The 13835-nt window shown below is 39.8% G+C and overlaps 1 protein-coding gene across 1 annotated transcript in view; it reads right to left on the minus strand.

Annotated features, from left to right (window-relative positions):
* Positions 1–4474: 4474 nt before the first annotated feature.
* The window catches only part of LOC138737042 (prolyl endopeptidase-like), a gene marked incomplete at its 5' end in the record, with an annotated part of 185595 nt that continues 176234 nt past the window's right edge, over positions 4475–13835 (minus strand). Inside the window, 2 exons of the mRNA XM_069887466.1 lie at positions 4475–6106; positions 10653–10809. Of these exons, the coding sequence (XP_069743567.1) occupies positions 5812–6106; positions 10653–10809 (452 nt within the window). The remainder of the gene's footprint in view (positions 6107–10652; positions 10810–13835) is intronic.

The following is a 13835-nucleotide window of genomic DNA, read 5'->3' on the forward strand; positions in this document are numbered from 1 at the left end:
CTTTAATAACCGCAGGAACATTGTACTGGATTGACTAAGCGAAAGGGGTACGTACTCAGACAGCAGCCATAGAAATTAGCAAATATATAACTCATCTAAACTTAACCCCCAACTATGCGCAACTACACTTGTGTGCGTGTGGAAAATATCCCAAACCATTACAGTTCAGGCCCAATTCTCTCTTAATTTTTTTTCCTTTAGAGCAAGATTTTTATTTTTGCTTTATGCATTCACTCTTTATTTCCTTACTCAATCTGGACATGTTGAATTAATTTGAAAGGTCATGATTGTTATATTTAAGGTCAGTGCATATTACTTTTTCATGCTTTCTGTATATTATTCTATATTTATTTTTCTTTTTTGTTTTAATAAAAAGATTACAAAAGAAAAAGAAAGTTCAGGTCCAATTCTGGAACGTCAGTTTGAAATCCAGTCTCAGAAATCCAATGTTGACACAAACACTTAAATTGATGCAAAAAAGTGTTTATGAATGAGGTGGGTGGGACTTTTGTAAACTCATAAAATCCTTGTTGAGTTGGTTCACGAGAAATGTCCTTTCAGACAAGTGGCAGTCAAAACTCCCCTTTTCCTTTTCTAGTGGAAACGAAGTGAGTTGCTTTCATAAAGCTTCCAGATCCCTTTCGCGGGTCAGCCAAAATGTAATCTTCCTTTTCTTGTCACGGTATGGTACACAAAGTCCCCTTCAAAAGAGACCTTTCCTTTAGCCACAATGAGGCACACACATCCCTCTGATATGGAGAAATCAGACAAATTGTCCATTACCACACAGCATAGTTTTACTTCAAAGAAATGCTTCTCCAGTGGTGTTTCCTCAAAATGGCCCATGATGAGTGTACTGTTTCTTTAATGTTGGTCACATGGTCTCTGCACCTGGTTTCTAGGGCCTTCCTCTCTCTTCAGAATTAGTGAATGTGAGTACATGCTGTCTCCAGCCTGTCAACCCACAATCGGTCTCCAAAAGTTTCTGGGTTTGCAGATTGATTTGTTCTCTGAAAGTGACAGTTCCACTCAAATGAAAATTAACTGGGAGCATGTATTACAGCCTACCAGTAACTTTCTTGACATCTGACCATTAAACACAATGTTTAATGCTCCAAGCCCCAATGGTGCTCAATATTTCTTTAGCACCCACTGACTTTTTTATGTATTCCTTGATGTACCACTGACCTCCGATACAACCCACAGAGCACAAGGCGTGGTCAGTGTTTGGGTAGCAAGCTCGAGCCCTTTTTCAGGCCACCCATGGGACTTGTGGTGGGAAAATGCATGACTCTATATTTTTGTTGTTAAAATTTATGACCTTTAATATATTATTGTTTTTTTTTTAGGGTTCCACATGGTCTTGAAAGAAAGATGAGGTTTTTGGTGCCATATTGGAATCTCTTTCACTGTTCTCAAAGGTCATGCATTGGTGAGGATATTATAATATTTCAAGGAGATTTTGAGGAGTTCCTTGAATAGTTCCTTTTTTCCCTTGCTTTGATTAAGCTCAGAGATGGGTTGGGACTGTCATGTCAGGCGTGCAAACTTGACTACAGCAAGAGCCTATATGCTGGGGATGTTGGCTTGCTAGAGGATATTTACGCTTTCTACTTACCCTGCCAGTGCATTTAGAGTTTAATTTGAATGATCATGTGTACAGTGAAAAGCTTTTCGTGTGCTAACCAGGTAAGTCAACTAATATTCAAGTACAATAGGGAGCACAACATAAGTGCAGAGTATATTGTTATAGAGAAAACATTCATTTAAAACAGTGCAAGGACAGCATCATTTCACTAATCAGAGATCCATTCATTAGTTTTTTGATAAGTGGGAAAGAAATTCTTGAATTTGGTGGTGTGGATTTTCAAACCCATGCATCTTCTGCCTGATGGGAGGGGAGAAAGGGCTGGGTCTTATAATGCATTGGCTGCTTTCTCAGGTCACTGGAAGAGCTTTGAATATATTGAATGGGAGTGGGGGGTAATCTGGTTTGCTTATTGGACTAAACTACAATTACAAGACTGCAATTTCTTGCAATCTCAGGTAGAGCAGTTCCCTTACCAAGGTGTGATGTATCCTGACAGGTTACTATCTATGGTGCGTCTGTATTCTGAGAAGACAGCATTGATAGTACCTCCTCAGCTCCTTGTCCAGAATAGTAGCAATACTGAAATTTACCTGATAATCTGAAAAATTATCCAAGTGCATCTTGTCCACTGGAAAGTATGACAACTTTAATTTGGTTAATGTGGCAAACTGTTCCAGATATGGCAATCTTCAGCCAATCAGCATCCACATTCTTCCTATAATGAGGTGATCAGAACTGAACACAATACTCTAAGTGTGGTAACATGAGTTGCAACATGACCTCTCTAATCTTGAATTCAATCCCCCTATTAATGAAGCCCAGCATCCTATAGTCCTTCTTAACTATCCTGTGCAGCGACCTTGAGGGACGTATGGATTTGGATCCCAAGGTACCTCTACACTCCTAATTAAACGACCCTGTACTCGGCCTTTTGGTCTGTCCTTCCAAAATTGCATCACTTCACACTTATCCAGATTGAACTCCATCTGCAACTTTTCCACCCAACTCTGCTTCTCGTCTATATCCTTTTGTAACCTACGACAACTTTCATCACCATCCTCAACCCCTCCAACTTTCCTATCATCCACATATTTACTGACCCATCCTTCTGCTTCTTCATCCAGGTTATTTATAAAAAGCACAAAGAGCAGGGGTCCCAGAATAGATCCATGTGGAACGCCACGAGTCACTGACCTCCAGACCGAATACTTTCTCTTCTATTCTGTTTTCTACATGCAAGCAAATTTTTTTTATCCATGCAGCCAAGGTTCCACAGATCCCATAGCTCATGACTTTCTGAACAAGTCTCTTATAGGTATCTTGTCAAATGCCTAACCAAAATCCATAGAGACCACATCTACCGCCCTAACCTCATCAATTTCTTTTACCTCCTCATAAACTCAAATAGGCTTGTGATGCACGACCTTCCCTTCGCAAAGCCACGTTGACTATCCCTGTGTAGTCTGTACTTTCTGTACTTCTCTGAATGCTCATAGATCCTATCCTTAAGAATCCTCTCCAATATTTTGCACATCACTGAGGTAAGACTCACGGGTCTATCATTCCTAAGAATCTCCCAATTACCTTTTTTTTAAGAAAGGGTACCACAATGCCACTTCCCCTGTGGCCAAAGAGGACTCAAAGATCATAGCCACTGCCCCAGCTATCTCTTCTCTCACTTCCCACAGCAACCTGGGGCATATCGTATCCGGCCCTGGGAACTTAGCAATCTTAATGTTTTTAAGAAGATCCAACACCTTCTCTTCCTTAATCTCAACATTGTCCAGCATATAAACCTGTTCTATTCTGACATTACCCTGATCCAGGTCCTTTTCTCTTGTGAATACTGAAGCAAAGTATTCATTTAGGACCTTGCCAGCCTCCAGGCACATGCTGCCTCCTATATCCTTTAGTGGCCCCACATTCATTCTCATCATTTTGTGCCTGATAAGAATGATGATTTAAAGCTAGAAGTTACTTATCTGCTTTAAATGATTTTCAAAACTTTTGGAAATAGTAACATTACACAGGTTGCCTTCCGCTTTGAAAATATCCAAACATTTTGAAATTTAATTAAAAAAAAATCCACAATGGCTAATGATAAGATCACCGAAAATTGATGGTCCAGGAAAGGAAGATTTAAGTTTTCGTTTGAAATGGCAAAATTTACAACTGAAGTAGAAGGTAGCTATTTCAGGAAAGTGTGAAGATTAATTTCGGAGTACAAATTCAGCCTTGGTCACTTGCACCACCCATGTAGCTGCAACATGCGAGTTGCATGCAAAGTTACATTCTGTCTCTGTCAATGCAACTGAGTTTTGAAAGCAGCTGCAAACACATGCACTTACTGCAAATGATTAAGAAATATTTCAATCAAATCAGATGGGCATCCACATAGTGGACTCGACATAATTAAAATATAAATTATTTACAGATTCATTAGTATGGAAATTAATTTTGGTACCTGACATTTGACAACTGATCAAATTGACACCAGCAACCCTGAACTGTCATTTTACAGAAAATTGTACCTGGTTCCTCATGCCAGAATTTGCTAAAGTTCACTTCAACTGAGATCTCCATTAGTCTATGTGCTCTTATTACCTAGAATCACATATATCCAGACTCAAATAAAAACCTGCACAAGTTATCAGTAGATCAGATCATCTAACACCTGTGGAAAACCTATATCAGCCAAAGTAAGTGGCTGGAGTATGGTAGGGGAGAAAATGACCGTCTTAGCAATCGATACCAAAAACATGCAGTTACAGCAGTTCTCTGCATTACCAAGGCAAGTTTATTCCTGAGTGTAGAGGATGCAGAATACAAACTAAAAGGAAATACACATAATTATAACCAGTAAATTCGGAAAGAAAGCAAAAATGTGTTATAAATTGCAATTTATTTTTCATGTACATAAAGTGACATATTTCAAATAATATTTGATGAGTAATTAATTATGTTTTCATTAATAATGATGAGGTAAAATTAGATAACAGTCAAATCCAATTCAACGAATCACAAAGTAAACATCTGACTGACTGAATAGAACTGAAAATGGAATTGAGTTTGTAGTTTGAATGATTTCAGACTTTGTGACACGTAGCTCAGAAGATAAGAAAATAATTCATAATTCATGCTTTATTTCTTTACACTACTTACACTTAAAAAAATCTTTGTGTTAGCAACATTTACTACCACTAGGATACAGCATGTGATTTTCTAAATGCATTGGAAATGATCAGATCCTCGTTGCAAAATTGCACGCAAGCTTTGAAAAAAGAACTGCAGTGATGGAAAAACCAAAGTGTATTCTATCAGGCTCCCTTTGATCAAGAACCCAGAAAACCTAAATGATGTAGAACAATTCAATTTCCAAGATCAGCCTAAGATTCAAACTTTTGCTCATTGTGATAACTTTCAAGCTTTTGAGTGGGACTAAATAGTGTCATAAGGCACCAAAACAGGCTATTCTGTAAAGCTACAAAGGAAATTTCAATTAGTAGGGAATATTATCCAAGATACTGGAGGAGAATTTTAAACACTAAATGGTTTATTTTTACTCATCATGTCTAAGTAAGTATGAAAGTCATGTAAGTTCAAACAGAACCCCATTTTAAATTAATTTTAAGCAGCTACATTGTTTCAATTGCTTTTCTGAACTGCAGAAAACAATGATTCGAATTAACAATCACTGATGTTATTTGCTTTGTTTTATTTATGCATTGATACCTTGTACTGTGATCTGTTCCATACCAATTATTTAAAATCTGAGGGGATACCTAATAATGTCAAAATGCCATAAAAGTAAAAACACAAGCACAAATAAACTGACTAATAACAATGACGAATTCCCTTTAGTAAAATAAATAACCATTGGAATCATGATGTTTCACTAATTTGTCAAAATATGCTCTTGTTCCTCCACTGGATGTGAGTATTGTTGGAAAGGCCAGCAGCATTTATTATCCATTCTTAATTGACTTGAGGGTGAGGAGGGTGTAACGAGAACCACCATGCTAAGTGTCAACCTTTCAACTATATCACTTATTTCGTATTACTAATTGCACTACTGAGGTCTGAAAATTCTATTCAGCTTCATAACACACACTATTTTGTTTTGGTAGCTCATTTCTTGAATGAATTCTATCCTAAATTTGTCTACAAGTTTTTAATTCTTTTCACAAGACCAATTAATTGCAACGTTAACAATGTCTATTTCAATCGATCCATTCCAGTTGTAATGTTTGTGCAATGAAAGCATACATATCGGAAACCTCCTGAATGACTTTGGCTGTTGGTTTTCCAGCACCGTGTCCTGCCTTGGTATCAACATAGATGAACAGTGGGTTAATCTGATTTGGACTCTGACCAACAACATGCTGCAGAGTAGCTATAAACTTCATAGAGTGGAGAGGAACAACGCGATCGTCGTGATCTGCAGTCATCAGCAACATTGCAGGATACTGATTAACTTCACCTTGCGGCATCTTAATATTGTGAAGTGGAGAGTATCTAAAAAGAAAACAAAATCTTAATCATTCAATAAATATTATACTTTTTTTAAAAATCTTTTATCTAAATTTAGTATAACTTCACAGAAATATTACTCAATGGAAGAAAGAATCCAGCTTCAAGTGCCATTATTATGATCACACGTTCAAGGGTGGTCAAATTATTTTACCGCTTAATATTAACATTTCTAAACAGAATGCGCACAGTTGTTAAAAATTTCAGAACAAGAAAAAAAATTCATAAACATCTGGTAGGAGAATGCCTATTCTGCAGACATTCTTTGGCTTGGCTTCGCGGACGAAGATTTATGGAGGGGGTAAAAAGTCCACGTCAGCTGCAGACTCGTTTGTGGCTGACAAGTCCGATGCGGGACAGGCAGACACGATTGCAGCGGTTGCAGGGGAAAATTGGTTGGTTGGGGATGGGTGTTGGGTTTTTCCTCCTTTGCCTTTTGTCAGTGAGGTAGGCTCTGCGGTCTTCTTCAAAGGAGGTTGCTGCCCGCCAAACTGTGAGGCGCCAAGATGCACGGTTTGAGGCGATATCAGCCCACTGGCGGTGGTCAATGTGGCAGGCACCAAGAGATTTCTTTAGGCAGTCCTTGTACCTTTTCTTTGGTGCACCTCTGTCACGGTGGCCAGTGGAGAGCTCGCCATATAACACGATCTTGGGAAGGCGATGGTCCTCCATTCTGGAGACGTGACCCATCCAGCGCAGCTGGATCTTCAGCAGCGTGGACTCGATGCTGTCGACCTCTGCCATCTCGAGTACTTCGACGTTAGGGATGTAAGCGCTCCAATGGATGTTGAGGATGGAGCGGAGACAACGCTGGTGGAAGCGTTCTAGGAGCCGTAGGTGATGCCGGTAGAGGACCCATGATTCAGAGCCGAACAGGAGTGTGGGTATGACAACGGCTCTGTATACGCTTATCTTTGTGAGGTTTTTCAGTTGGTTGTTTTTCCAGACTCTTTTGTGTAGTCTTCCAAAGGCGCTATTTGCCTTGGCGAGTCTGTTGTCTATCTCATTGTCGATCCTTGCATCTGATGAAATGGTGCAGCCGAGATAGGTAAACTGGTTGACCGTTTTGAGTTTTGTGTGCCCGATGGAGATGTGGGGGGGCTGGTAATCATGGTGGGGAGCTGGCTGATGGAGGACCTCAGTTTTCTTCAGGCTGACTTCCAGGCCAAACATTTTGGCAGTTTCCGCAAAGCAGGACGTCAAGCGCTGAAGAGCTGGCTCTGAATGGGCAACTAAAGCGGCATCGTCTGCAAAGAGTAGTTCACGGACAAGTTTCTCTTGTGAGCAGGAAAGGGCTTTGGCAAATACTAGAGCGCATCGGATGTCCCCCAAAGTTCCTCAACATGATTATCCAATTGCACGAAAACCAACAAGGTCGGGTCAGATACAGCAATGAGCTCTCTGAACCCTTCTCCATTAACAATGGCGTGAAGCAAGGCTGTGTTCTGGCACCAACCCTCTTTTCAATCTTCTTCAGCATGATGCTGAACCAAGCCATGAAAGACCCCAACAATGAAGACGCTGTTTACATCCGGTACCGCACGGATGGCAGTCTCTTCAATCTGAGGCGCCTGCAAGCTCTGCAGACATTATCCAATGGGCAAAGCACTAAAACTCACCGAAATTTTGTATTTAGAACGTAAAACGGATTCATTTTTACATTTTAGATTCCTATCACAGTCACGGTATATGAAATAAATAAATATAGATGGATAGATATAAAAGGAGCAGAAGCAGGCCATTTCATCATGAGCTGATCCATTTTCCCACTCAGCCTAACTCCCCTCCCTTACTGCATAATCCCTTATATCCTGCCTTCTCTCCATAATCTTTGATAGCTTTATATACTGTTAATCAAGAATGAATTGAATTGATTTAATGCGGTTGGGACCTGGATGCAGAGATGGACGATGTCTTTGGCAATTTGAATTGAAGGTAGATACAAGCATTTCTATCTTATCCAATTGTATGTGGGAGTGGGTGGAGGGGGCTCCATTATTATCGAGTATAGGAATCTACAATTTCAGCAGGCTGACACCTCATTTAGATATTCATGCTTCTGCTTCCCATATGCTCTTCTACCTCTGGATCCCTGCTTCCCCTGTTGCCATCTCAGTATTTGGGTTTTCAATGACCATATACGTACCTGGCATTCATTGATTAATAATAATTCTTTTGGTTTTCATTTTCTACAACTTTATTTATTCAAATATTTACACTTAATTAAAAAAAATTAGACATACAGCATGACCCCGTGCCTCCAGTTATAACCTACAACCCAGTAGGCTTTTGAAGGGTGGGAGGAAACCAGAGCCGGATTCGAACCCTGGTTGCCGGTGCTGTAACAACTTTTCTCTAACTGCTACGCTAACTGTGCCACTCTTAACATTTTAATTTTTTATACTGTCGAAATTTTTGGAAGCCAAAATATATGATAACAGATAATACAAATGCAAAATTCTAAGGCTGACTCAGGCTTGTATATCTATAACTTACTGATCGGTTCAAGGATTATGTTCTTAGTTTTAAAACTGATCCAAACCCACCTAATAAACCAAGCTGAAGCATTTGAAAGTTCAGTTTTCATGTTAAAATTAGCTTTATTCCCAAAATTTAATATCCTGATTAATAGAATAATAGCATAATTATTAATGTCAAAATATTATGTCATTTCATGATTGCTAAAACATGACCAACACGGTTGCTAACTTTAAGATTTACTTTTACAATACTCTGGAAATCCATCATTAATGAGCAACTAACGACAGATGCTTAACTTTTTATCTGGAATTGTCAGGACTGGACACCTGCTGTTCGGAATCTTTCGGAGTTTGGAATCATTTTGATTTCTGTCCCTTTAAGCCCGCCCCAACCCCTTCAGAGTCGCACTGCTATCTCCACCCCCTCCAAGTCATGCTGCCAAATTCCAACCCCCTCCCGAGTCACTCTGCCATCTTCACCCCCCCACCCCCTCCCAAGTTGTGCTACCGTCTCTCCCCCTCCTCTCGCCCGACTGAGTCGCACCGCTGTCTCTCCCCCTCGCCCGACCAAGTTGCACTGCTCTCCTCGCCCCCCCGCTGTACCAGTGCCAGGAGAATGGCCCCTTTCTTGGTTCCCCTGCATTGGCACTGGTACAATGGTTTCAGCTGTGTGGGGGATTATGGGTAGCGACGATGGCCATTGAGCTGCCGGGGGGGGACTGAATGGACCGCAATACTGGATGGGCATCAGTATAGGCGATTCAGAGGCTCTTAAAAAGTAGCAGAACGTGATGGGATACGTGGGAGTTGAGGTAGGGTTGCGTCAGATCATGTTTGGTGCCAAACTCCATCTTTCATGAGCAGATGTCATCTATAGAAAAAAATGCCTGATTTTGGAGGTTGCCTGTTTTTGGAATTCTGGATAAAAGGTTAGGCACCAGTAGATGTAGAGACCTGGAGAGTGTGAGTTGTGGGGAGGGAGTGGGGGGAAGGTGATAGGTTATTTATTTCACAACTGGGAGACCACACAACCCCATTAAGACTCAGGTTTGCAAAATGTGATCATTTGTTAGGTCTGTTATAATGTACATGTCATCTATGGAGACCCAAGACCTGTCTATTATACCAAACTTAAAAGCAATTGCTGAAAGTTGGCAAAAATGTGGCCATAACAATTATTATGGAAGATCAATTTCAGCTGAATCCAAAGCATAGTTTCTACTGGTTCTGAAAAAATGCTGCAAGCATCAACTATCCAAGCTTGTACTCCTTAGACTGAATTCATCAAGTCCTGATGAACAAGTTCTATTGAAATGACTGTTGCATACCAAACTTTTGTTGGACGAGTGTGATACATGGAGCAAATGTTCTGTGCCTTTCTCCCTGTCACTTGTATGTCATATTTTTTCACTTTGTGCATTATTTTGATCCTGCTAAGCAATTATGCAGATTAACATGTGGCTTGACAGATTCAGATGTAGGGCAGGCAGAACTCATCTGGAGGTATCAGTTTAATTAAATCTAAACAGGTAAAACGTAGAAATAGTTAAGATCTGAGTGAGTAAGCATCATGCAGGAAGCAGTTTCTTACCTCCTTTTCCTGTGTATCTAAAAATGTATTGAGTATTCAAATTATTTTTGTTAACTTCCAGTTTACATTGTGACTTGTAAGACTTGTGAATCGCTTCATTCTTAGTGATTTACTTTCTATGACTGAAAGAGGTAAAAAGAAGTTGGCTCTATATGCTTTTATTCACTTCATTGTGGATTCTAATTCTGTAGTGATCTCCATGTAGCTATCCGTCATTATTTGTCTGCTGAAAGAGATGAGCTTGTTTTATAATGGCAAGAAAAAGTGTTGGAGATAAGCAGCATGGCTAATTTCCCTTTTAAATTCTGTAAACCCAAGATTAATGGTCGAGTTCTGGTTGCTGAGGTGATAGGTAATTAGCCTGGGCCAGTGAGTGGACTTGATTCTTGGCCCAAAAGGCTTGCATATTAGAGTTCCTGGAATTTAAGCGTACTTTAGAAAGATTCCACGGACAACTTACTTGATTAGGTATTCAAACTGCTCCTTACATTCTGAACAGCCAAAGTCAGTAGTCCAGGCATGCCCAATTGTAAACTTATGAAATTTGAGCATATCCATGACTCCCACCTGCGCAACGGCGCAGCCAAAGAGGTCGGGTCGCTGGTTCACACAAGCTGCTGTTTTCAAAAAAGCATAAAGCAGCATGAGAAAGGCAACAATTAACTGAGACTATAAAGCATCAGAAAGGAAAAACTAACTTGGAGAAGTTGATCTAAAAAAGGTACAGACAAATATAAATAAATGCTAATTAAATGCAAGTTAGCGTCTACAACACTTTAAAGAACATTTAATGTAGCAATTTGTTCCTAGCCACTTTACAAGATTTATCATGTGAACATAAGAAATTGGTGTAACAGATCCATCTGTCCTCAACCCTGTTCCAACCAATCATTAAAATAACGACTATTGAAATATTAGCCTCAACTCCATTTTCTCACCCCTTTCTGTAACTCTTGAATCCCTCATAGTTTTCATGTCTATCTACTACTTACTTGAATCTTCAATATATTCAATGACTTAAGTGTATAGAATTTCAGAAGCTTACAGGCCTCAGAGCAGAAACTCCTCCACTCCATCTTAAATGTCTGAAATTATTCCACATGGTTCGATGGTTTGAGATACACCGACGAGGGAAACGTGCTCTAAGTAATCATTCAACCAATCACTTTTTTTACCCTTAGATACTCCATTGAACATTTATCCAACTCTTATTAATGTTTTTCTTATATCAATCCATTAATCTCAGGAACCATGCTAGTGAACTTTTCAGTCCTGTCTACAATGTAGGCCTGTAAAGTGCCAATAATCCCTTTTCCACATGTTCAGAAATCCTGATGAAATGAACCTTATTTCAACTAGCTTCTTGTTTCCTGTGCTCACTTTCTATTCACTGGGGCCCTGGTTCCCAGGCTTGGGGCCTTGCTTCCCTACTCACTAGAGCCTCTTGTCCTATAATCTGTTCAAAGACACCTCGTCCTCATTTGCTGCATCAACTTTAAACTTCCTGGGTGTGTTGGAAAAATTATAAAAATACTGTGCAACTTTCAAAAAATACTGCACGAGTAAGCACCATGAAGGATACTGTTTTGTGTCACTATAACTAACAACTGTGTAGAAATGAAATATTGAAATGTTCTGTATTTTGCAAAATCATTTCTCTGGTTACTTCAAAATGTGTTGGGTCTTCAAATTGGTTTCATCTTCCATAGACTACGGCATAGAGGGCTCCCTGTCTTGTGACACCTTCCATGCAGATGCTGGAGTACATTTTTGTCCTTCTTCCAACTATCCAGGGACACAAAATGTCCTGACGCAGGACATTCATCCTACCTTTCCTTCAACCAGATGCTGTCTGACCTTCTGAGTACCTCCAGCAGCTTTTGTTTTTTTCTTCCCTTGAGAAAATATATTTCCAGGTGAAGCAACAATTTTCTTGCACTTCTTGTGTACTGCGACAAAGTCCAAATTAGAACTCCCTATGGCTACATAGAGGGTTAGCCATTCTGGACTAAAATGCTTTCAATAAGAGGGTGAAGACTATTTGGAATTCTCGACTACAGTGAGCAGTGAAATCTCAGTCAAAATGCAAAAAATTCTGAAGTGTTCACTTTATACTCCCTTGCCCAAACTCCCACCTTAAAGAGAGAGAGGGAGAGAGACTATTTCTTTCCCTTCATGACTAACTTAACCCTTTGTTTTTCTGCTAATCTGTGTGTACATTTTTAAGTGCATGATTAAGTGCCAGTGTTTCCAACATTGTATGTTTAATTTCCAATAATGCACTGAGCCCACATTAAATTTTCTACTTGACATTCTTCAAGGATAAAACATGTTACTGACCAAAACAAACTAGGAAGCGGGATTTCTTAAAATACATTTAGGCATTATACAAAGATATGATTTATCAGTGTCCATTTTTTTTTCTCGCTTCTGAAACTTTAATACATTAATTCAACACGTAAGAAGGAGAACACCATTGTCTGGTCTTCAGTTTTGCCCTTCTGCAACCATTTTTTTCCATTTAAAATAGAAGACATACAACTAACTTTGGAACTCTTTTTCAAATGACTGAGTAAGCAGAGTCCTTGAGTATTCAAGGTAGAGATGCATGAATCTTTATTGAATAAGTATCAAAAGGGCATCAATCATCCCAGAGCCTAAAAAGAATAGTGTAAGCTGTCTCAATGACCATTGGCCCGAAAGCATTAACTCCTACTGTGATAAAATGCTTTGAGAAGCTGGCCATTGCAATCACCTATCAACACAATTGCTCCACAGCAGATGCAATATCACGGACTCTCCATTCAACTCTCGAACACCTCGAAAACAGCAAATTATACATACAGTTGCTCTTCATCAACTACAGCTCAGCCTTCACTACCATTTATTCCCTCAGTGCTGGTCAAGAAGTTGCAAACTCTGGGCCTCTATATTCTACTCTGCAACTGAATCCTTGATTTTCTCATCGGAAGACCAGTACGAATTGGAAGCAATGTCTCTTCCTCAATGATTATCAACATAGGCACACCCTATGCACACGTGCTTAGTCCACTGTTCCGTTCATTATACATTCATGCTGTGTGGCCAGGCACAATCCCAGTGCTATCTACAAGTTTACTGATGACACCACAGTTGGCAGAATCACAAACGGCAATGAAGAAACATACAGGAGAGAGATAGAGGGGGGCATGGCATGATGGTGTAGGTTGGAGCCATGGAAATGTCTCTCCCAGCAGAATCAATTAAAATCTGAATTAAAAAATCTTTTAAAAAAATTACAATATTCAGACTTGTTCTGAAATTAACTACAATGGCTACCAAGAAATCAAAAACTCAAACTTCAAAGAAAACAACTATTAAAGAGATTAGTACGTCTGAAGGAATGGGGGCTACTTATTAACAGAGCTTTGGAACGAGCTCCTCTCCCTCTGAGATTGACTCGAAGTGCAATGGAAAAAATTAATGTAACTCCAGCGCCGCTTCTCTGGGGAGCTGGGGAAGATGGCGCTGAAGTTCAGAACTGCAAACATCGCAAGAACAAATGTTCATGCACAAGCTTGTGCATGTGCACAACTGAATTGATGTCATTGAGCCAGCCAAGCCTGGGTCTGCTAGCATTGCTAGTCAGATCAGGACTAAGCAA

This window comes from Narcine bancroftii, chromosome 6 (assembly GCF_036971445.1).
Source record: "Narcine bancroftii isolate sNarBan1 chromosome 6, sNarBan1.hap1, whole genome shotgun sequence".
Taxonomy (NCBI): Eukaryota; Metazoa; Chordata; class Chondrichthyes; order Torpediniformes; family Narcinidae; genus Narcine; species Narcine bancroftii.